Here is a 25295-nt window from a genome sequence, read left to right as displayed (position 1 = left end):
TGTTTTGGACATAAAACGGATATGTTCCCAAAAAGCGCCTCGTGGAACCTGTGCCTGGAGTAAAAAAATAACTTAATTGGTGAGCTCGTTTCACAGTGTTTTTATTCACCGATGAAGCATAACACAACATTTTCGCGTGGAACTATGGAGACACAGAGTTACCGCTTTCGCTAACATTTTTTCCTTTTTTTATGATTTGACGCTCTCGGCTGAGGCTAGTCAGAAGCCCAAGTCAATGACCTGTATATCCTACGCTTATTCTCATGATACGCTCTGCGATTACAATCAACTGCTAGAGAAAGTATCTCCGCTAGTTGGATTGCTCAGTATTTCACAGCCTGTTCCCAATTTCCGGAACTCCCCACGGAACAATCTGGATCGAACTTGACACCACGACAGCTACACACAGTGTGTCAAAATCGAGTAACGAACCATAACCTCATAATCCGTGCACACCCCATCTTGACGATCAGGGACATCAAGGTCGCACCCGCGCGCGCCGGCTCGTCATCAATCTTTGCCTTGTTCATTTTTTTTTCACATCGCTTCCTCGTCTTCCTACAAACGAGTTGGAGGAGTTGGAGAGTCACTACCGTAAACTGAACTTTGTGTGAGAGGGCGTCAAGATGTTTTGTCAGAGATCCCGCGGCTGCATTCCATCTCCAAGTCCCAGATCGTCGCAGATCCACTCCATCGCCTTTCGGTTCGGTGATCCTTCGCCGCGCTCCGGTTTCGGCCGAGCGAGACGCAACCATTCAACGCCTCCTCTCGCTCTCGTGTGATTTAATTCTAAAATGTTTTCATTACAAGCCGCAGTCTATTTATAACCATCCACACAGTGTGTTACGAGCGCAGCAGGCGATGAGAGTTTACTGCCTCCTCCTACGTCCGTCGCCGCCTGCCGTCGTTACCTTGCCCATTCCAGCCAAGTTCAGCGCGAGTTCGACGAATTCGTCCCAGAGAGCGAGAACGGACGAACGAACCGAGAGAGAACAATCCAAAAAAATCATGTTTCCTTACCAGTAAAATAACCATATTATCAGTCCAGTCAAGCGGGGCACATCGCTACGGGCGGACGCCGTCGCCGCCGCCGCTGCTGAGAGAGTGTAAACAAACGCTCCGCCGTGGACGTCGCACTGATAAAGCACCGTCCACACGCACACTAGCGCAGCGATCATATGGTTCGAAACAGACGGCGGTGCTCGCGTGCTGCGCGAAGCACGCTGATCTGATCCGATCCGGTTTCCACCCGACGGCGGCGACGATGACGACATCGTCGCACACAATGGGATGATGAGCAGCGGTATGCACGGCGAATGAACCCCCTAAAAGGGAATCGATGAAAATGAGTGAGAGTCTGAGTACGTTTCCAGAGACTCGCTACGCTCTCTCTCTCACGCGCGCCAATGCACGGTGAGTGCATGACTGATAACAGACAGTCCGCGACGGAATGTAAATTTGATTTGCCATTTTTTGTGTTTCGTTTTGAATGGTTGTTGCTACTGCGGCGGCTTCTTCCTCTTCTCCGCGGTGAACCGGTTCTCGCACGCTGGCCGACGTCTTCTTGTTCGTCGTTCTTCCCCGGTGGTTGCGAGAGCGCGCTCTCTTCTCTTCGCACTCCAGCTCGCCGAGGGCTCGTTCAATCGAGCTGATGTGTCGTTCTCTTTGATGTGTTTCTTTATCTTCCGAATTCCGACTTTTGTACGTTTTAATGTTTGCGTAAGGGGCTGTTAATAATTCTTTCCCTTTTGGTGGTGAGCTCTTTCTCATTTTTCGTTCATGCGTTGTTGTTTCCCGTTCATTTATGGGGTTGCCAATGTTTAGGATGACGACGGGGTTCCGTGTGTGGATGCGCGCACTCACCCATATAGTCGTCGGTGAGCGCTTATTCTCGTCGGGTCGGTTCCGCTCGTGGTGTTCGTTTTGTTCGAAAGAGAGGGCGAACGTTCTTGTGAACTATAGCTACTATAATCCCTTCGTGTAGTCGTTTGTCGCGCGCCTCTGGTTGTATATTTTTTCGCTTCTCCACTTTTATTATTCCACTCTTGTGTGTTTCATCCTCTTATACATTTTCGCCCGTGGTGCTCCGCCGTGTAGAGTACTACTTGTGTGTTGTGTGTTGTATTTTGTACAATTCATTATATTGGCCTCTGGTTGGTGGTGTGTCGCCATATTGGAATTTTTGATTTAGTGAGAAACGGGAAGAATTTCCACCGCAGGCTGGAAAATATCCGCGTGAAGAACGGTGAAATCGGTCTTTCGGGTCCGGAATGGTACCGGAAGTGACACTGTTGGCCATCAGACCCCGATATCGGTACAGTGCGGCCCGTTCCAGCGACTTACTCGTATAGTGGTGTGTGCGACCCGAAGAAGATATACGGAAAATATTAAATTACTGTGAAAATCGGCTGCCCCGAGGTCCCCATGTGAACGATGATTTGTGATAGTGTTGGTAATTATATATATTTTATAGTTATTTACGTTATAAAAAAGTGCTACAATTAATGCAAAATTCGACAAAAATCGAAACAAAAATATTCGGATAAAAAAAATCGTTTATCGCTCGTCGCCAGTTCGCCTTTAAGAAAATCAACGTCGGCCATATTTGGATTTTCATGAAGCAGCAGCGGCAGAAGCAGTGTAGGAAAAAAAGCAAGCAGGCAAAGAGTCTCTCCGTTCGCTGAATACGTATGAATATAAAATATATGTATATAAATTGTATATTTGTTTCTTGGTAATCAAACTCGGAACGCCAGAACAGGCGGCAGAGGCAGTGCCCGAAAAACGAGAGCGCACGCGGCGATTGATACGGTCGTCGGCAGAAGTCGTGACAGTCACAATCGCCCTCCCCGTAATAGTAATCTCGTGAGAGCCCGAGAGCGAATGGGTCGTTTCGGCGACGAGAATGAAGAACGATGATGGGCGACCTGCTAAAGCGAACATTCTGCTGGGCATGAATGGGTTGGAGGAAGAAAGGAAGTGAAGAGAGAAGAGGAGGAGGAGGAGGGGTGAGAATAGTTGAAAGACAGAACGGCAATGCCAGAGCAGAATCAGCAGCCAGCCAGCAGCAGAACACTTTATTGAAATCGAACGGGACATTGGCTGCGGCTGGATTGGAAGAAGTTTTTTGTACAGTCGCGCCCGCTGGTTTCGTTCCGTGCGCTGGGAACGGAATTAAAGTGGACCTTGGGCTTTCTTTTCTCGGCCGTGCGAGGACTCTCGAACCGGAATGGCAAGGGCGTGTCAAGGGGGTGACTAGTGAGATGGAAAACGATAAAATAACTATACATCTTATGGTTTGTGATCACTGGGAATTGGAATTGAATATTCAGATTGCGGTATTGTAATGGATGTTGTTCTCCAAACATTTAAAGGTTCAGCAAAAAAATGTTTGTTAATGGTACAGTATTGTATATTGTATATCACCATAACAAATATAGTGATCTGCAATAACATATATCATATAATAACCATAACATAAATAATAAAACCATACTATTATTGGTTATAGCGATTGCTCGAAAAGTTGATCAACCCTAACCCTAATGAACCCAAACGAAATTCAACCGTAGAAAAACATTGCGTTGTATTATACAAACATTAATTTCCGCAGAGTCATAATCAGAGACTGAGTACGGTTAATATTGCTGTCAGTCTGAAAATATCCTTTTTAGCGCTATCGGTGCTCTGTGGATTTCAATAAATCTCTAAAATGATTTCAAGATGAAACATCTCAGAATCCAAGGATGATCGTTGAAATTTTGTTGCAACATTGGAGATTGGATACCAAACTGTTTGGTGCCCTACTTCGCATTTTCAGTGTTTACGCGAAAAGCAAAGAACTTTTCTCTCTTCTTACTCATTTTACAATTTCCGCTATTCAGAGGCTGAGTAAGTTCTTCGTCAGAAATCACTCGAACTACTTCTTTCTCAAAGATTCATCACCACACTGAATGTACCATGTATAAAACGGTAATAAAACCGATGGTCCCCTTTGGACATAAAGCATGAACCATGCTGGAAGAGCACCTACAAGCACTTAGAATGTTCGAACTACGGATGCTTGGGACCATCATTGGCGGTGTGCAGGTGAATGGTGTGTGGCTGCGGAAAATGAATCACGAGATCGCCAGGCTATACGGCAATGCCAGTATTCAGAAAGTGGTGAAAGTCGGAAGGGTTCGCAGGGCAGGGCATGTTGCAAGACTACCGCGTAACAATCCTACAAAGATGGCGTTCACGTCGGATCCGTGGAAAGCGTTGAGCACACCGAGTAAGGTGGCTTGATCATGTGCAACAGGATCTGGAAAGTGAGGGCCAAAAACCAAGTTATTGAGTGGATATACTGTATGCGACATGTAAACTCGAAATCAGAGACTGGGTACGGATTACGTTTGATAGTAGTGTAATTAGATTTTTGGCTGGTCCATACTTTGTTACAAAGAGATAGTATTCTCAATGGACAAGTTGAATACCAAACTATTTTCTATTTTTCCTTCCGAAATAGCTCAAATATCGCATAACATATGATCTTGCCCTAAAAGCCATTGGTAACCGAGTATGTAGCTCGTTTGCTCAGTAACAACAAGCTACAGACTTGGTTTTCAATCGCTTTTAGAGCGAGTTCACAAATTAAGCGAGAAATGATCGCTCTCGGGGAAGTCACGTTAGTAATGACAACCCTCAAGTATTATATAAATGAAAATACTTTTCGAGCTATGAAAAGCCGGAAACAGATACTGGGTACGGCTCATAATGTTCTCCTGTAATGGATCATTAAAACAACTAAAACGGCCGCTATGAAAAGCATAGATAGCGCCACCGTAGCCTTGTGTGTTTGACAGAACAGCAATGCTGTCACAATGTTAAATCCCATATACAGTGGCGCCTTTGTTTTGATGCGGTGAGCACTGACAAAAAGTACATTCAATGATCCATTAGTACCAAATTGCAAAACAGATAAGCAGAAATGAAAACATACACGGAATAAGAATTATTGCATATGAGTGAATATTTCCAGATCTGCACTCCAGAGATAGAAACAAATCACGAATATTAAATTCCCTACTTTCATAGTCTTTCGTAAATTTAAGTAGTTCTGCGGACGTCCTCATAGTGTGAATTTGATAAGTATCGCTTTCGGTTGTACATTACTGTCGTGCTATTTGAGTTTCTATGTTTACACATACAAGCCAATTATTTCTTGATTAAGTCAATTTCTATGAGATCTTGCCCTGAGAACTTTGTGCGCGAGTCGTGAATTTTCGTGAATTCGAACAAAAGAAAGGAGAGTAGTCTATTAAAATTCTAATTTTCTTAATTACACTTATTATTACTCTCCCTCGAAAATTTCGCATGAACCATGTTAAAAACCCCATAGGAAAATACGAATAAAAAGCACCCCATCCCGACTAAATTTAGGATTGTGCAACGTCACTTCACACCCGATTATCTAAATATGGCCGCAATCGGAAGTTATCAAGCGCTTTCATTCGTGGTCGCTCGCCGCACAGCGAAACTGGTTCAAACATATTATTCAGCTGTCTGTCAAAAAGGAAAACAAAAGTTCTCGCCCGTCGTCGTCTCTTCATCGCCGTCTGTTCGAACGAATGGAGAGGACTTTGTGGCGGGCTGCTTACATCACTAATTCGCCAATCGAATGCCCGCGAGAGAGAGTTCTTCGTGGTGTGAGTGCAATCTTAGTTGGTACAAACACTCCTCAAAGACGGGTGCGAAGCGAATACTCGAAAACCAGTGATGGTATTTTTCACATCAATGAACTGCACTCCGATGGCACGCTCACACGTGTGCGCGAGCGCATTTTTGCTCTCGACCGCTCTGAGAACCTCCTCATATGCGCCCGTGTGCCAATTCTCTCGCGCGCACCTTATCTGTGCCAAAAATGCACCGCACACTTTGTCGATTACTCTCTCTCATTCTCCTTCTTCGCCTCGCCTTGTGCGCCTACTATCTGTGCTGCACATTAACCTAGAGAAGTGCTCGTGTTGGTGAGTTACTCACTCGTTGCAATGGGCCGCGCACCACCACACGCAACCAGGAAGCGATTTTTATGAATTAAAGGTCTCGGTATCGGCATTCCGCCGTCTGGTCCGGTTCGGTCTGGTCGTCTGCTCTGTTTACTCCTCTCTTCTACGGCTGTCGAGTCGAGTCAGCCGGTGCCAACAACAATACCAACATGCTGTTACATTGCTGCCTCTGCTGCTGCTCGGTGTGCCGTTCCGAGGCGGCTGTGTCCTAGGGGCGCTATGTGTACACTAGCCCCTCGTCGTTCCGCTCACTCCTCCACCTCTCTCGTCTATTTCGGTTCGTGGAGGTATTTTCCCGTTTTTTCTCGTTCGCTTCTCATTTGCGTCCATTCCTCTTTGCACTTGGATTCGTTTCACACGCGTTCGCGTGTTCCTCCTCGGCTCGACTCTGCTGGTTGCGCTTTTGTTTTGATTGAATACCCCTCGGCAGCGGCGGCGGCGGCGGCTTCGACCGTGGCAGTCAGTGCACCGCTCTCGGTCGCCGGTCAAACAAATTAGCGAATTTCAAGATAGCGATCTGCTCCGCGCAGAGCTCGGGTGTGCGAATCGACGGCTTACGGGTCTGTTTTGGATGTGCTGCTCATGCAATGGGTTGCTTCGCAGTTTTCGTGTTAGCCTGGAATCCTACTCTGTGTTTGGTTTGCGATCTTCTCTCTTGCCTGTCAACGGGAAGATGCGACTTTCTTTGCGAAAAGGTGATCGACGTTGTTCGTCCAAATCCCGGTGCTATGAAAGGTGGTATCGCTGAGTTGCTCCTGCTTCGGCCTCTAGTGGCGAAGGTGACGTGAAGCAAAATCGAAATCTTATAGGAAAATAAGTTGGTACCTACTTTCAATCGCACACGGAGACTTGCATCGATAGACCGACCAATTCGACAACAACGTCGAAAGATGGTGCGCTACAAGGAAAACGAAGAATACGAAGAAGTACGGTCTATTTTTAGCTATCGGGTCGTTGACGACCCGTTGTCGAACGCAAATATGGCTGCTAACTTATGGGGCTACGTGCTTGCGTGCGTAAGTAACAACGATCTTGATTGGGCCGAAGTAATCAATTTAGTTGCGTACGTTTCTGTGCGTGTGTTCGATGCGGTTCGACAATATGGCTTCTCGTCGGTTGTGCGGTTATCAGCCGAAAGTTTTGTAAATGAAAGTTCCAGATTGCTGAATCAACTTTAGAATGCGTCAATAGCTTTGTGATAGAGGCTAGTTTGTGATCAGATTCCTTGGATCATATGCAGAAGAAGTGTACATATTGGCCAAAAATCTTGAATAACAAAGCAAAAACAGCGTGGAACGAGCTCACCAATCGAACCAGAAGCAGCACAGCTTTACACACTAAATTTGTATGTGAGACTGACAGCACATATCCAAGGTTGCTGCTCGTGATTGACCGGAGTCAGTGGTACGGTACAAAGAATCAACTAGAACATCTACTGGAAGCGATCATAAATATTCTACAGTGTGAGACTCATTTTATTCAAGCCCAAAACAGCGCCGGCCACGTCCTTGCAACCAGGTGAGGATAAGAAAAGGAATGTCATTGTGTAACCTTTGCTGTTCGAAGATCGTCAACAAAGGTCAGATGAAGAAATGTTAATTAGCGACAAGATTCGATGAGCATTTTCAAAAGTGATAAGACTCCATCAATAGAATGCTTTGCTAACCTCCGAAAAATCACTCTCTGAATTTTCGTTTCTGTTCCGATAAACAAAGGACACAGAGCATTTCAAATCTTCGTTTCGTGAATCACGAGGTTTGCATCTTGTAATCGACATTGTGGTCCCGAAACAATTGTCGGTTGCACTGGATTTCATCGCAAAATATGTCACAGATGCTATTGAAATTCGGGATTATGGTCCGCTGAATAGCAAGAGTAGTTTCAAATCAGAAAAAGTTGATCTGATTCTCTTGAATCATTTTTAGACATCGATGCAAATATTTTCAACAGAATTATTTATACAGTTACCTGCTCTGCAAATCTCAATATTCTTCATTCTTTATTTGTTCGAATGATCCTTTTCGGGGAAGTCACGTTCGCACTGTTCACACTCATATGAACATGGCTATGTAGATTGGAAATCAGAGACTGAGAACGATATATTGGTAACAGGAGTGAAATGTTTGAGGCCGTGGCACGGGAAGTGGGAAGGACAGGTAGGACATGTACTGCGCACAAAACAACCTAGGTAGGACTGTCAAAGCATTGTCCTACCCACGATTCAATAAAAATGAAATTAAGACGAGATCAGCAGAAAGCTTGAAAAATAAGTTAAACTATTTTTTATCTGTTCAATATACATAAAACAATATCAACGTCGTACTTATTCTTCTGGAGAATGGAAGACACAATAAGGGTTTTCATGGCTTCTAATTCCTAGTGAAGCGTGACATGATTTGTGGATGATCTCCAAAAAAAATCTGGCTCGTGTGAAGAACGATTGAGAATAAGTGAAAATCTTGGGAAATTAACTGTAAGAATTGTTGCAAGAAACTTCTTCAATCGTTAGAAAAACTAATGAAGCAATTCCTGGCATGTATCAATGTATCAATGGATGGTTCCTTAAAAATATCAACGACCAATTCTGTACATATTCTAAGACAAATTTCCGTGAGCATTCCTGGAAGTACTGATTAAAAGTTTTTGGAACATTCATACAGAATGAATAGAAGATCCTTGAAGAATCTTTGGAAGTATGCGACTAAGACTAGTCGCATCGTGTGATACAAAGCACGAGCGCGATGGTGCTAGCGATTTCTGAACTTGTGATCACTCATGATACAAATTATCAAAGCACTGTTAAACCTCTTGATGATTTTCGGAACAATTCCTTTATAGCTACCAGAGTGTCAAGAATTTCTTAGCTGATTCAGAATTGTCGTAGGATTGGTTCTTAGTTAATTCTTGAAAAATGATTACATCAAATTCCCACTGACTGTATTGAAGACTTAAGTCTCTATAAAGTCTCTACTTTGATGAAAGGTCTCTGAAGCCTCTGTTTCAACCCCAATGGTCTCTGAAGTCGCTTTATGTTGCCTTATTCTGCTTGCATTGAATCCTGATGCACAATTGTGCAGACTCCAGAGAAACTTTCAGAGACTATCGGGTTCTATATGTTCTCCGAGAAATTCGTCCCAGATTCCCCGAGGATAAGCTTTAGAAATTATCATAATGATTTTATTGAGAATACTTTCAGGGTCTCCTAGAGGGATCTCTCCTGAAATTCTCCTAGATTTTATTTCTGCCAATTCTCCCTGAAATTCTTCCAGCGATTTTTCAAATTTTTCAAAACGTGCTTAGAAGAGTTTCTCAGAGTTTGCTTCAGGAAATCCATGAGAACTCCAAAGCCACAGCCTCAAGTTAATTTCCTCAGGTATTATTTTGATTTTTTTTTTTCAAAACTATTCAATAATTTCCTTCATATATTTTTTTTTACTAATCCTTCCCCAGAATTCTTCAGTTGTAGGAGATCTTCAAAAGATTTCTACAGAATCACTCCCAAGGAAATCCACAAAGGTTCATTCCAGAGGTTTTGAAAAAAATTGAAAAAAAAAATCAATTTTACAAACAATTCCTCCGATCATTCCTGCACAAACTCTTTCGAGAATCCTGTTCAATTTTTTTTTCGATAAATTCCTCTAGAAAATCCTTCAAAACACTATCCCAAGATTCGAAAGATTTTTTTTTCGATTATCTCTGCAATTTATCTATGAAATCTTCTAAAACTTCCTCGAAGTCCAGGGATTCTTTCAAAGGTCCTTGTTCATTAAGAAAGTCTTTAAAACTCAAACAGGTTTTATCAGAGGTTACTTCAAGATATTTTCTAGAAATACCTTAAGGACTTATTTTTCAGAATCATTTCTTGGCATTTTCTTGGAGATCTTTCTAGAAGAATTCCTGAAAAAAAAACTTTCAAGACCTACTTTAGAAATTCTCCTTAAATTTGTGGAGGAATTTCTGTAGAAATCTTTGAAGGAATCTATTGCTGAAGTTTGCTTCAAATAAATTTCTACAGTCAAACCTCCATGAGTCGATACTGAAGGGAACATCGACTAATGGAAATATCGAGTCATGAAACAGCTATAATTTAGAAAGCTGTTTGGGGGAACCATCGCAGTAACCATGATTTTATTATTTTAGTATGGTTCCATGAGTCGATATCGAGTAATGGAACATCGACTCATGGAGGGTTGACTGTAGTTGAAATCTTATGTAAATCCTGAAAGGCAATTTCATAGGAAATTCCTGGAGAAAATATCGGTTGAATTTTAGAGAGAATGTCCCAAGGAAATCTACGGATAACATATTGGAGGTATTAGGACTTTCTTGAAAAATGTCTCAAAGAATTTTCGGAGGAATTTTTATGATCTTCGAAATAATCTTTGGAGAAATTTCAATTTAGTCTTATTCTTTAGCCAAATCCATGCTGAATTCTTGAGGAATCCTAAGCAAAATTCTAAGATGAATTCTCTAGGAATATCCGTGAAGAAATTCCTTGGGAAATAATAGCTAAATGTACACCTTTAGAAATGTCCGAAGTAATAACTGAACATATCTGAAATAATTAATGATGAAATTCTCAGAAAAGATCATGAAAAAACACATCCAGTAATACTTGTCTTAGTATCACGCGGAATTCTAATAAAAAAAAACTTAAATCTTAGAGAAATATTTGCTTTGAAGGTATAAAGAATCAAATTCTTATTTCCTGGCTCCTATTAGGTTTCCTTTTGTTTTTTTTTTTTGATTTCTTGTCTATTTGGTCTATTTTATTAGGCAACAGGTTTCTAATATCCTATTTTTAAGATATTCAGTCGCTAACTCTGTAAAAACAGAAAGCTTTCTGATTCTTGTGGTAACGACTGACAACCTTTGCATTTGAGCCCCTTAAATATAGTAACTTTCTTTTTCCAATTTAGGGATCCATGGGGTTAAAAAATTTCTTAGCTTCACTGTTCACAAGATATTTGCCAACGTTTGTCCTACCCATGGTTTCGAACGTAGACGCGCCACTGGTTGAGGAACCAATCATACACGAAAAGTCGATATCGTAGACTAAATTAAAGGCAAACAATCGAAAAGTCCTCAAGTTCAAAATATATTTATGCGTATTTTCATAGATAAGAGGATAAGGCTATTCTTACTGAAACATATGGTAATCATTGAAAAAATGTTCGAAAGTAAAAAAAAATATTAATTTAAGAACCCACTTAAAAAGGCCCTTATTTTTTGTGGTTTATGGACAAAAGGTCCAAAGACAAAAGGTCGAAAGGACAAAAGGTCGAAAGACAAAAGGTCGAGAGGACAAAAAGTCGAAAACGATTTGCATGGTGGAAAATTTTTCCTTCTTTGAAAAAAGATTTTCGACCTTTTGTCCCTACTTTTTTGTTCTTCGACCTTTTGTCCTTTCGACTTTTTGTCTTTCGACCTTCTGTCCTTTTGACCTTTTGTCTTTCGACCTTTTGTCATAGATTCATTTTTTGTTTATTTTTTTATTTGCAATGTCGCCGTTTACTATCACCGTGTTTTGATTTCGATTTCAGATGCGCCCATCACTTTGATAAACAAAAACACAGGCGTAATCAATGAAGTGTGGTGTAAAACAGCATGTGGTGATGTTTCGTCTTCTACAAATATGAGTTTTTTGAATAGTTAAATTATCGGCAGGGGAAAAGTTTAAGAGCAGTGAGTAGACAATCGAGCTACAATTTCAACGCTATATTTTCTTGAATTGTGTTCATTTTGTCAGTATCGCCCAAAACGCGAATCTTTCTGGATTTCATATGAACACTACCATGCAGATTAGAAATCAGAGACTTAGAGCGGTATCTAGGTAACTGGAGTGAAATTTTTGGTCAATTAATCTTCTACATCAGTAACGTTCTGAAAAGGTTTCGATCAAAACGTTATCGAGCGATCAAACAAAAGTAGCTTTCTTTCGCCGAACGACTCACTTGGCTGAAAGCTACGTCACGGGAAATTACCACCGCACTTACGCCAACAGACCACAGGAATTTGATAAGCGATTACCACAAGGAAATTTATGTCTGTTATCTTGCGAAAGACTCGGCTGATTTCTTATTTTTGACCAAGAAATTGATTGTCTGAGAATTCGATTTGAAAAACTTGCTTCAATCGTACCGATTGCTGTCCAAAAATCTTTGTAACACAAAAAATTCGCCTTCTTTTACGTGTTGGGCTGTCATACGGCTGATATAGCGCATGTCAGCTCCATGGTAGCACTATATTGGCACGCAGGATGAATTTGAGTGCTATGTATTTGGTTTATAGGGTGAAGATTTTTAAAGTAGAGTATTTCGCATACACATGTTTGTCTGTGTGCCTGAAAACTTATCGAGAACTGACTAGACCTTAAGCACATAATTGTAGACCATGTAGAACAGAAAGATTTGATTACCATCTCATCTCAAATGGGTTTGCTAAACCTATCGCGATGAACACGATCAACAACCGTACGTGTTACCTGTTTAGGCCCTATTATCCGATCATCAACGACACTAACGACCTTGATAGGCAGATTTCACGCCGTAAGTTCAAGCGCTAGTTCCAACCAGAGCAACTTAATTACGTCGTAGCTTTTATTGTGTTAATGAGTATCACCTACCCTACATGAAAATGCCCGTTCTAGCACGGCTGATACAATAACGCTGTGTGTACGCTAGTCATGCCTTAAAGCTTACCTTCTACCATTAGGACAGCTGGCGTTCAAAAATTGAATTGATGCTTACATAGCGTACTTGACAAGATTATAATCATACCTAATTTCCTTAAAAACAAATGTCCAGATTGACTGCAGTTTATGATATTGTTTCTATAATAGAGTGCACCGTCTTAAAATTTCCTATTTCAAAATCCCTAAAAATACGAATAGGTTCTCAATTTAATTAGCTTCATTCGACCTCCACAGTCTTTAAAAAAAATCAGTATGCCACCCCCTCGCAATATCCCCTGCTAAATGATACGGCAAACAAGTGTGACATCGCAATCAATGGGTGTCGTAATCACTCAATGCAACAACACAAAACGTCGGAAATCAACAAGACATCTTTCGCACATATCGCCGTGAAGACATCACCAACAATCAGCATCGTCATCATCATCATCGTAATCATCGTCTCGCCTTTCAGCCGGGTCGTGTTTTGTTTACGTTTGTCGATTGCGGCAGTGTTTGTGCTGCGCAATCCAAACACCGACTGTTGATGTCGCGCAACATGGCTCCGACGGCACCAACACTAGTACATGCATCGGTGGCAATTTCTCGCAGTGTGTGCTACACGTGTGGACGACAGCACATACATTTGTACGCAATACATATAAGCGTCGTCGAGTGGGTCCTAGAGATGTCTAATCAGTACAAAAGTTCGATCAATAAATTATTAGATAAAACAACGTCAATTTTATATTAATAATAATAGTAATATAGTGATATTTTTGTGGCTTCAGCTGATCCCCAAGTATTTGAGAAATGTGAATCATACTCAATTATTGATTGAAACTTTGAATTTTGCGAAAATTTACTTATTGTACGAAAAACCTAGTTGTACATCCCTAGTTGTCTCACGCACGTGAGAAACGAGAATGCAACACGCAAATGTATGATGTGTATCCTCCTCATGTTTTAATACATCTATCGCCATTTTGTTAAATATATGTACACCCAGAATCCTCTCCTGAGGTCATCCGTCAGTAAGTAGTTGTGTGGTGGTGGTGCAGGAAAATTCGGTCCGGTCGGAACTAGGATCAGTGGATTTTTGGGCCCCCTCCTGGCCTGGGGTGTGTGCAAGTGCAGCACCTCTCCAAAAGGCAACTGATGCATATGTAGCAGTGTCCCATTACACATTGGAAGTAGTGGAAGAAAAGTCCGGCGACGTGCAACGAGACAAACGTCAAACAACTGATACTGTGCTCCTGTAAGTTGGGAAAAGTTTGTATCACGCAATAGTGGAAAAGTGTGTGGTCTTCCGGAAGTGTGTTTCGTGGAAAAGGTTTTTCCTCGCGAGTGAAATGGGATAAGGTCAGGATCAGGAACAGTGTTGTGGGGACAGTAGTTCGGTAGTGTTGTACATTGCATGTACTTTTCGTTGCATACACTCACAGACAACGCAACCAGCCATTCGATGAGAGTAGGTAGTTGAAAAGCAGATCGTGGTTTTCGCTCGTGAGAAATACATAGAGCCGAAAAACAGGGATGGATGAAGACAACAAACTGTTGTGTTGCGCTCGGAGAAACGTCAAACAAAACTCCGACGTAAAGTGAAAAGTGCGATAAAATTGAAAGCGCAAGCAATTAACGATGGTGCGAAACTAAAATTAGGTGCTTCGGATTGAGAAAAATGTGGGTCTGCCAAAGTCAGCCATATTGATTTCTTGCTCATCGGTGCCTTTGCTTCGCCATCGTCATTGTCCAAGCAGAAGTCATGTCCTAAACGAATGTTGTGATGATGATGATGATATATACATGGGATATGACAACCATGAATGAGAGAGACAGTCAAGATGAAGAATTCAAGACCAACAATTGAAAAGGCCTCAAGTCCAAAATGTAAACAAATCGGTTTTCTGCTGATTTCAGTGTATAAGAGCCTATTCTTACTAAAACATACAATAGTCTTCTAAAAAAATGCATAAAAGTTGAAAAAATAACATTTTTCTAAAAGGCCCCATCTCATTTTCCGCTAACCAGCATAATCATCGCAAATGCGGCCTTTTCTCAAAAAGGCCTCATTTCTATATCTGACGGAAACCGAGTTGAGGCCTGTTAAACAAACATCAAAATTGCAATGTAGATTGCGAAAAACGTTCCAAATTCACTAAGTATATGCAGGTTATACTACGGAGCGACTGCTCCTTGTATTATTTTATACAGTGGTTGTCTAAACGGCGAAAATTATCAAGTTTTCCGTCGGGTTCCTGTAGACTGATGTATTTCGTACCATACTACCTATTAATACCTGTGTCAGCCTGTCTGTACTTCACAACTTATCAACAAAAATACCATTTGGTTTCAATTGCATAAAAAATAACGTTGAATTGCAATATTATTTCAATTGAACTAATATTTTCATACATTTTCTCGACGACAAACTCGCGTAGCACATACATAATGTTCATGAAAGACGAAGGATTCAATTAATCACATATTTAATGGACCGCACGAATCTTCTTTTGCTGTAGGGATCTCCATGTATCTTACTTCACCACTTAACACTCTTTTACACTTCAATTTTCTTATTTCATCATCAATTTCGAATGATTTTCAAAAGGCCACATCTAAAGATGATGAAAAAACAAGCCACAACTAGAAGGCCTCAACACATTTTAGAGTAAACAAAGGCGTCAACTCACAGGCCTCATCAGCGTCGGCCGGCGTCTATGGGCACAAAACAAAAGGGCTTCAATTTATTGTATGACAAAACAAGATTGCATTTTTCTCTTTGTTTACTTTTTGGAAATGAGGCCTTTTCAATTGTTACGCGAGATTTTATTCACAATACAGCAGTGCTTTACACACTGTAGTCTCGCGTAACAATTCAAAAGGGCCAATCCTCAGATCGTTGACTGAGAAAATTCGATTTGAATATTATTTACCACATTTTCAATTCCTATTTTTCAGTATTCAAATCTATCAATGTGATTTCTTGCTAGTTGAGCGACGATTTACCATTACTACACGCTAATAATCGATTTTATTCTGAAAACTGACAAAAATGTGGAAAAAATGATGAGTTTAAATGCTTGGCCTATTTTCGGTTTTCAATGAATGAGCAAGAGAGAGTCATTGGCCTCTCACCATGCTAAGGCCAATGACAGTTTACGAAATTTTCCGATTGTAGGCCCTCTTGATGGAGCGAGAACCAACCATTGGCCTTTTAAAGCGGGGGCCAATGAATGATTTGGAAAAAAGCGGTTATTGGCCGTTTTGAAAACCGAACTTATAACGGTAAGTTTTATGATTATGTTGACAATGTTTGCATAGTTTGTGGATGTTGGGAGATGCTATCGAATGGTATCAAAACCCGATTTGTTTAAAATTTGATTATTGGCCCTTTAGAATTGTTTCGCGAGTAGTGTCTACATTGCTTAACAGTCATGAATCAAAGCTTCTAGAATGTACGTAAAATTGTAATTGTAATTGTGCATTTCAAAGCTTTATACACTATTGATTCTTGTAGTTGCAAAGCTGTTTGATGTTTGATGAGTAATGTTGTGAATCCAGCACTCATATCTATGAGATATCCATCATAACTGTGGCTCAATTTGTAATCTTGCGTCAAATTTATTTGATTTTGGATTCCATAAAACTGGAAATATATAAGCCACGTGGTTCAGCTTCCAATCTCCATGCTTGTAATGTCAGGGGAAAACATGTAACCCCTTGAAAAGCAACTCAGTGATTAATGGTGTCGCTCGTGCTGACCAAAAACAGGAACAAACAAGAATTCCGAATCTTACTGGAAATTTCACCTCATTTGTAAAAAGAATGTAGTGCCACCGGGAGCTTTAGGATTGCATGGGAAAACATTACCTACCAAATGTGTAGAGACAAAAGTAATAGTAACCTTGCTTTTCTGACGCCAATTTCATTCAACATATTCTGAATTCTGTTCACAAGAATGCGTTTGAACCCACAAATAACACTGGATAATAGAATAACTTTGTGCAGCTAGGGATTTTACAGTCAGTTACAACGTGGAGAGATTAAACAATCTTCCGTTATGTCTTTAAATTGTATTTTTCCAGGGATTTATCTGATTTTTTCCGGAGATTGATAGGATTTCCTGTCCGTTAATTGTACATAGACTTCTTACATGGTTTACTTAATGCCTTATTCACATCCTCGTTCGGAAACTGCTTCAAGAGATAATATATAACACCATGATGGAAGTCATTCTTCTTCTTCTTTTTTCTGGCGTTACATCCCCACTGGGACAGAGCCTGCTTCTCAGCTTAGTGTTCTTATGAGCACTTCCACAGTTATTAACTGAGAGCTTACTAGGCCAATGACCATTTTGCATGCGTATATCGTGTGGCAGGTACGAAGATACTCTATGCCCTGAGAAGTCGAGAAAATTTCCAACCCGAAAAGATCCTCGACCGGTGGGATTCGAACCCACGACCCTCAGCTTGGTCTTGCTGAATAGCTGCGCGTTCACCGCTACGGCTATCTGGCCGGAAGTCATACTACAAAGAATTCCAACATGATGTTATTCTCTAGGTTTTTTTCTAGAAACAATTCTAGTAAATATTTCAGGTTTCTTTGTCAATTCATTGTTCAAGCAAGCCTGGTAGCGAGTCACTTTTAGTGAAGGTCATTTTCTTCGGCCTAGTCACTGATGATTAATCAATAATAATCGGGATAAGCTTCTTAAACTTAAATAGCAGTACAGTAATGTTTTACTAGTTTTTTTTATTCCCATGCAATTTTTTATCAGCTTTTCAAAGTATCTAGATAGGAATGGTTTTTTTTTACTAATTTTCAACAAATCCGACCGACATTCGTTTGTGGATTTAGCCTAGCCTTTTGTCTCTACGATTTTCAACGAATATTTCTATTCCATGCTTTGGAATAGAAATACAGTGATACCTCCATGAGTCGATGTTCCATGACTCGATATCGACTCATAAAACCATACTAAAAACAAAATTTCATGGTTACTATGATGGCCCCTAGAAGCAGCTTTCCAAGGGATTGCTGTTCCATGACTCGATATTTCCATGAGTCGATGGTCCCTTCAATATCGACTCATGGAGGTTTCACTGTAGTCGCTGGTTAAAATTATTTTGGATACTTCGAGTACTAAGTAATATCTAGATTATTGTATTCTGTCTTAATCATTTCCTAGTTACTTTGGCACAACAGTAACCTGATTCAGCTTTCTCGAGTATATTGAAATTAAATAAAGATAGATTTCTCTTCTATTGTCTATTATTGATTCTGTTGGGAATTCCACAATAACGTCCAGGAATTTATCTACAATTTTTGTGGGGAACATCAAACAACCTTAATCTCGAGCTCTTCCTGAAATTTCCCAAGAAATACATAGCGCTTTATTTAGAAATTCTTTCCGCAGCTCTGGCATATGGAACCGCTTAATAAATTTAAACGCTCATGTTTGAAAATAATTTTTAACGCTCAAGTACTTCCATAGTTTCCTTCTTCAGAGGTAATGAATTTTTAAATTCCAGGAGATTTTTCCTACTGACTGGAACTCTAGATTCAAAGTTGTTGCGTATGCCTTGCTCTCCGGCCTAGCTTTCATGAACCCCGTACAAGATTTACACTTGAATCACTATTATTTTGCTGTCTGTTCGCTACCAACCCTATTCAATGAAGTGTTGCAGAATTCTTCTGAAAATTACTCCAAGGATATTTGCTAGAATTGCTTTACACAGAAAAATGAATCCATATGAATTCTCAAAGTTCACATGCTCCACATGTATCCCCAAACATTCCTCCAAAATTTTTCAATTATTTATTGAAGAATTCTTAATCTAGGAGTTCCCTAATTTACTTAAGAGGTAGTCTGTTAGGAATTTCAAGTAATTCTTTTTTACATTGCTGTACAGATTCTTCCAATAGTTTCAAAGATTTTTGAGGAGCTCTGCTAGCAATTCCTCAGGCAAATTCTCCTCCAAGTACAAAGATGTTATCTCGACCATTCAGATGTGTTTTATTATTGGTACAAGGAATTCCTGCTGAAATTTTCTTTGGGGATTCTATGTAAATTGAGAAACATCTACCGAAATATTGTCATGTAGAGGAGGGGGTTTTTACGACATCAGCTCGACCGATGCGTCCTACCTACTCGATATGTCCTATCGATTGCGGATTGTGAAGTAGGCAAAGTAGATACAGTGTACACACAAGCAATACGGCATCTATTGATAGAATCTGTATAGCAAGGAGAAATCATACAAATACCTATAGAAAAGAAACTCGGCACAGCAGCGCATAAATAACACGGAGTAAAAATAGAAAAAATACCAATATCCTAGGAATACAACCTGAACCTCACCGCAACACCCAAATTTCTACAGATAAGAGGAAACCTAAAATTGACTTAATGTTTAGGCCATCTGAAACTCACATCAATCCAACTGAAATCGAAGGAATCTTGAATCACAAGAATTCCACTGAAATTCCAGGAGTTTCTTCTGAGTCTAAAACCTGAAACGTTAATAATCCCATTTAACCCTTTCTTTCCCACGACTTTAATCGCCTCGAATCCAGAAATCCCATCAAGGTCCAAGGAATTTTACATTAATATCCTAGATATACCGAAAAAAAATACCGTGAATATCACGTGATATTCATGACATTTAATAGCCCTGATTAAAACTCTCAAAGTTAAATCACTGAACTGAACTGAAGTTCACATTAATCCCACTAGAATCTCAGGATTGCCACATAAATCCCAGGAAGCTCATTTGAAGCGCACGTGAATTCAACCAAAATCATTGGACATGCCACATAGATTCAACGAATCTCAGGAATCCCAAAGATATCCCAAGGAATCTCATCAAGAATTAGGTGTTTGGAGGTTGCTTGGATAAGATCAAAAAATAATCCGGGAAATTCAATTTAAATCTCACATGGATTCCCAGAAAACTCATTCGAATCAAACTTCCAATAATCCTATCTAGAGTCTACATGAATGTCAGGACTCACATCTCAATCCTAAGATGATTTTCACTGGAATCTTAGGAATCATTTCCGAAGAGCCGTAGCGCGTCGCTCTCCACTGTGATTGCATCTGAGCTTTTCAAAAACTGGTGATATTCAACAACTTAGGCGTGAAAAATTTTCTTTAGTATTAGAGCGATCATTTCATAGAACCTAAATGATAATATACAATAACCTAAAACCTGTTGCAATCTGGATCAAACTAATGTTGTTCTTCTTTCTTCCTCCCTTCCAGATGTCTGCCGGTACTCAATTGCAGATGGCACCACAGACAACCATAGTACAACAAGTCGGCCAAAATCATCTCCATTCGCATCATCTTCAGCACCCGCAGCAGCAGCAACAGCAGCAGCAGCAGTCGGCACACCAGGTGCAGCAACCCCCGCAGCACTACAGCAATCATCAGCAGCAGCAGCCGCCACCGCCACCACCTCCGCAAGGAACCCTACCCGGTGGATTGGGCGGACCGCCCTCAATCGGTACGCTCACTAGCCTGCAGCAGCAACAGCAACAGTCACACTACACCAACAACAACAAGGACCAGGACTCGAACATGAGCACCGGGTCGTCGCATAGTGATAAGGAGCTAGATACTATAATCAATACCCCGACGCCGGAGAAGATTCCCCGGACGCCGTCGGATCGGAAGCGGAAACGGAAAGCACCGGACGACAACGGTGGCCCCGGCGGAGGAGGTGGAGGAGGAGGCGTCGGAGTCGGTGGTCATGGAGGTCGTGATAGGGATAGTGTTAAGGGTCCGCGGTTGTCGATACCACAATTAGGTGATAGTAAGAAAATTAATGACTACTTTTCCAAGCATCCGGTGAACTGTCAACACCGGTCACATCCGGCCGGTACCGGAGCCGGTGGTCCTCTAGGAGCAATAAGCAATTCTGGCCCACAGGCACAGCCTGGCCACACTGTCCCTGTCAGTGGCGGTGGGGTTGTCGGTGTAGTAAGTCAAGGGCCAAGCCCACAACTTTCCGCCAAAAGTCCCAGTCCCCAGCAGCATGGTCAGTATCCAATGTATCCACCTAGTCCTCAACCACAGCTCGGTTCTGTGGTCACCTCCAGTGGTAATCTTACCAGCGCGGCCGCGGCGCAGGATATCTACGTACGATCCCAGCGCGCTAGTGCCGCATCTTCCACACTAGTTCCTCCATCGTCAGCATCCGCCACGTCGTTACTAAACTCATCCTCATCTGTCGTTTCCGCTGGTGGTGTAGTCGTTCCAAACGCCCAGCAACAACAACAACAGCCAGCACATCGAGATCGAGATTCTCAGCCACCTCCACCTCCCCTGCCTCCTCCCCCAGTTGGTCCTGCTCAGCAACAGCAGCAGCAGCAGCAGCAACAACCACAGTCGACACAACAGCCAGCGGTGGTACAATCGCCGACTGTCCTGGGGACCCAGAACTCTTCACTAGCCATCAATAGTCTAGCGTCGTTAAATCATGCCAACAATGGTACCAACACTAGCAACAGTAGTAGTCACAGTCTACAGAATGCCCAATCGTTAGTAGCTCAATCAACCCCCCTGATACAGTCGCAACCTCCGACGCCCCCGGCGCCGCTCATGGTCTCCGCGCAGACCCAGACGGATCTCACGCTGGCGGACATCGTCGAGCGGGACAGCGACTACGAAAGCTCACGGACCCGGGTCGACGAACTGTCCCGGTTATCGGACGAGCAGAAATGCCAAATCAGCGCGCACCAGAAGGTGATCGAGCAGCACAAGAGTCACATCAACAAGTGCATCGACGTCGTCAAGAAGCTGCTCAAGCAGAAGAGCAACATCGAGAAGAAGGAGGCGCGGCAAAAGTGCATGCAGAACCGGCTACGGCTCGGCCAGTTCGTGACGCAACGGGTCGGGGCCACCTTCCAGGAGAACTGGACCGACGGTTACGCATTTCAGGAGCTGGCTAAGTGAGTATCCCACCCAATTGCAATAGTAGGGCTGGTAGCAAGTCTTTTTCAGAAACTTGATCACTATTTCATTGCAGGTCTCTAAAAAGTCTCTATTTTTATGGAAGCCTCCAAGAATTCTATGTTAATAAACATGGTCTCTTAGGTCACTATTTTCCTTATACTGTTTGTAATGAATCCTGGTGCCAAACCTTTGGAGCTCCAGAGAAACCTTCAAAGACATTTACGCGACTATTCCACAGATTCTTCAGGAAATCTTTTTCAGATTCCCTGAGAAAAAGCTTTAAGAATAATTAAAGAAGAAACCTCCCTTATTATTTTTCTTAAGATTTGTAGGAATATTTTTTCTTGAATACCTTCAGCGACCCCTCCAGAATTTCCTCGGGAGTCCTCCACGAATGCTCCCAGAATTTGTTTTTTCTATTTTTATTAACGGGATTTTTAGCCCTGGGCTAGTTCATCTCGAGACCAATGGCTTAACTTCTCTTCCGAAGGAAGTCGTCACTATAACTCTTACGTCATAGATGTCTATCTCGGGGATGGGTTTCAATCCCAGGTCCTTGGCGTGAGAGGCGTTTGTTTTTACCACTACACCCCAGCTCCGTCCCCTCCCAGAAATTGTTCCAGCGATATTTCAAGGGATGCTTTAAGAAATGTTTCCAGACTTAGCTTCAGCAAATCCATGAGCAATCTAACGCTATTAGCTTCAGTAATTTTCTCCGGAAATTTTCCACGGGATTATGCTAGAACTTCCTCTAGATATTTTTTTATCAATTTTTCCTATTCCTACTATAGAAGGTCTTCCAAAGATTCCTGCAGGAGTTCTGCAATGAAAAGACAAAGGTTTATACGACTGTTTTTAAAGAAATTCGTTTACGAGATTTCTAGCCATTTTTTCCTGTTCCTACGACAATTTTGCCAGTTATTCTTTCAGGCATTTTAATATGAATTCCTTCAAGAACTCATCCAGAAATTTCTAAAAAAAAATACTCTACTCAAGGAGTTATTCTGGGAGTGGTCCATTTGGGATAAGATCGTATGGCATAATGTCATTTGACATAATGTACATTTGGAACACTGTTATGCCAAATGAACTGACTTTATGCCAAACGACCTTATGTCAAATGGCTTTAGGTCAAATGACCCAGACCCGGTCATTCGTGAGAATATATTAAAAACTAACAGAAAATCTTCAACAAATTAGACCTGAGATTCCTTATGAAGTTCTTTCCAGATAGTTCTTCTAGAACTTTCTCCAGCATGTCATACAGGGATTACTTCTGCAGTTCTACCATGCATTTATTGAGTAAGGGTAATAACACTGTATGAAACGAGTTGTGGAGAAGGAGCCAGCAAGGAGAGTGTGTTACATCAACCAATGTCTATCACATCTGGATTTTGAAAGGATATTTGATGAGCACCAAATAAAATATGAGTTATGCCACAAAGAAATATAATGGTTAAAAACGCTCAACATACGAGGAAAAAAATCCAGTAATCCCAACACAAATTCCTCCGTCTGGTGTTTTTCAAGGAATTCTGCAGTATATTATCCAAAGATTCGATTAATTATTTTTTTCAATATTATCTTAGCAATTTATTTAGAACATGCTCTAAGATTTTCTCAGGAGTCCAGGAGTTTTTTAGAGATCTTGTATGAGGTCATCAAGCGGTGCTTTAGAATATTTTTTTATAACCGTTTCATAATTGCAATTTTTATTAGCCCGGCTGTGCATTTTTGTCGCGCCGCTTGGTATCGAGAAAAATACATTACACAAAAGTGTTCGTTCTTATTTCTGCCGGATCCATAATACACTAAGGTTTTTTTTTACGTCGGTCGATGTCCCGCAACAACAGACCTTCAAAAAGTAAATTAAATAAATTCACAGAAAATTGAAGTTTCCTGGATTCTTCAACATGAATGGAAACACCTATAAAGACCAGATTATCATGAAAAATGAGTGAATCTCATTTTATATTCTTAGCCTTGGAGAAATATTATCTCACTCTATTTCAAAATCTTGGACCTTCTTATTAATTCGAGATTATAGGCTCAAGCATCAAGACTTATATCAAATTCAAAAAGTTTCCATTTAAAAAAAACGATGCGTATGGGGTAAATTTTCTAATTTTAACGTTACGTAATTGAAGGATGCTGCCTTAGAAGATATAAACTTGTGCAGAACTGCAAAGCTATCAATCAACCAATTCAAAGAAATCTTTGATGTTCCTTAAATTCTCAAACCTCCCGCCAGGAAACATCAAAAACCCGAACAGGAAAAAATGCATTCTTGAAACTTCCAAAACATCCTTTTACAATTCGAAGAGAATCTTTAACAAATGAAGGAACTTTGGGGTTTTAGATGAACTCAGTAATTCATGAGTAGAAAAATCGCAGAAAATTTGGCCTTCTTAGCAATAATAACAATAATATACAAAATACATTCCTATCATGAAATCACATATGCGAGTCACTGCACACTTAAATTCAAAACAGGCGTACTTAATTCCAAACTTCTGCACAAAACCACGGAAAAATCGTAATTTGGTAATCACTACTTTAGGATTTTCCTAAAAAATACCTTCCGATTTAAGTTTGAAATTTCTAAAAAACATATATTTCGGAAACATCTTTGGAACAATTCTTTAAACCCTTCCTTGGAAAAAAACTAAATAAAGGAATCTTAGGATCAATCTCTGGAGTAATTAATGAGGATACCCTTACAGATGCTCCTGGATGACATCCTGAAGAAATTCTGAACATTTTTTTTAATCCTAGGGAATCCCAAGAGGCATTTCTAGAAACAATATTGGTTGGATTGTTAAAGATGTTCTGAACAAGAAACTTGAAGAAAGTCCTAGGGGAAATCGACGGGACATTTACTGGATAAATTCTTTTGGTAGAATTTTTGGGGAAGTATTGGTTGAATTCGTAAAAACGTTCTATACGGAACTCATGAAGGAAGTTCTAGCGAGTTAGAACATTCTCTGGACAAATTAGTAAAGGACTTAGCACCCTCTCGAAAAAAAAAGAAAAAAAGGAGGAATTTCTAATGAAAACTCTTGAAGTTATTTCAAACGAAATTATCGGAGGAGTTCCTTACGAAATCAATAAATGAACTCCTGAAGACATGTTCTGAGCATTACCTGAAAGAGATTGTGGGCAAATACCTAAATTAATTTGTAATGAAATTAATGAAGAAAATCATAAAAAATACAAACAGTATTACGAGTAGTAACACTTGTCATAATGTCAGGATGAATATACATACTACGAGGAATCATTTTTTATTTCCTGATTCCCATTAGGGTCCTCCCCCGTTTGGCTGGCGATTCCATAACCTCAAATCTACCTGTTCTACGAAAAAAAAAATCACGAATTTTCACAATAAATGCACATCTACTGAGTAGCAGGGTGTCCATCCATCCGGGAAAACCGGGAAAAACCCGGGAATTACAAATGGCCGGGAATAATACGGGAAATACCCGTGAATTTGGAGAAGACACCGGGAAATTATGTGTTTTGAACATAAGAATACCGGTTTGCTTCAATTCCAAATGATGCAAGAATATTTTGACAGGGGGCTTTCAAAAGGCTGCCCGTCAACTGGTACTTT

The 25295-nt window shown here is 40.9% G+C and overlaps 1 protein-coding gene across 8 annotated transcripts in view; it reads left to right on the top strand.

Annotated features, from left to right (window-relative positions):
• Positions 1-25295, top strand: part of LOC5564151 (serine/threonine-protein kinase tousled-like 2) — a 397741-nt gene that overhangs the window by 354421 nt on the left and 18025 nt on the right. For 3 of the 8 annotated variants that reach the window (XM_021838837.1, XM_021838832.1, XM_021838827.1), the window contains one exon: positions 19988-21678. In XM_021838837.1, coding sequence (XP_021694529.1) covers positions 19988-21678 — 1691 coding nt within the window. Of the gene's footprint in view, positions 1-1870; positions 2453-3331; positions 3401-7471; positions 7566-13765; positions 13979-14168; positions 14192-19987; positions 21679-25295 lie in introns of those variants that run through there. The other 5 variants (XM_021838865.1, XM_021838845.1, XM_021838856.1 and 2 more) reach the window with 5 other exon arrangements.

Source organism: Aedes aegypti, chromosome 1 (assembly GCF_002204515.2).
Source record: "Aedes aegypti strain LVP_AGWG chromosome 1, AaegL5.0 Primary Assembly, whole genome shotgun sequence".
NCBI lineage: Eukaryota > Metazoa > Arthropoda > Insecta > Diptera > Culicidae > Aedes > Aedes aegypti.
The sequence above is the reverse complement of the archived record's forward strand: the minus strand, read 5'-3'. Positions and strand labels throughout refer to the sequence as shown.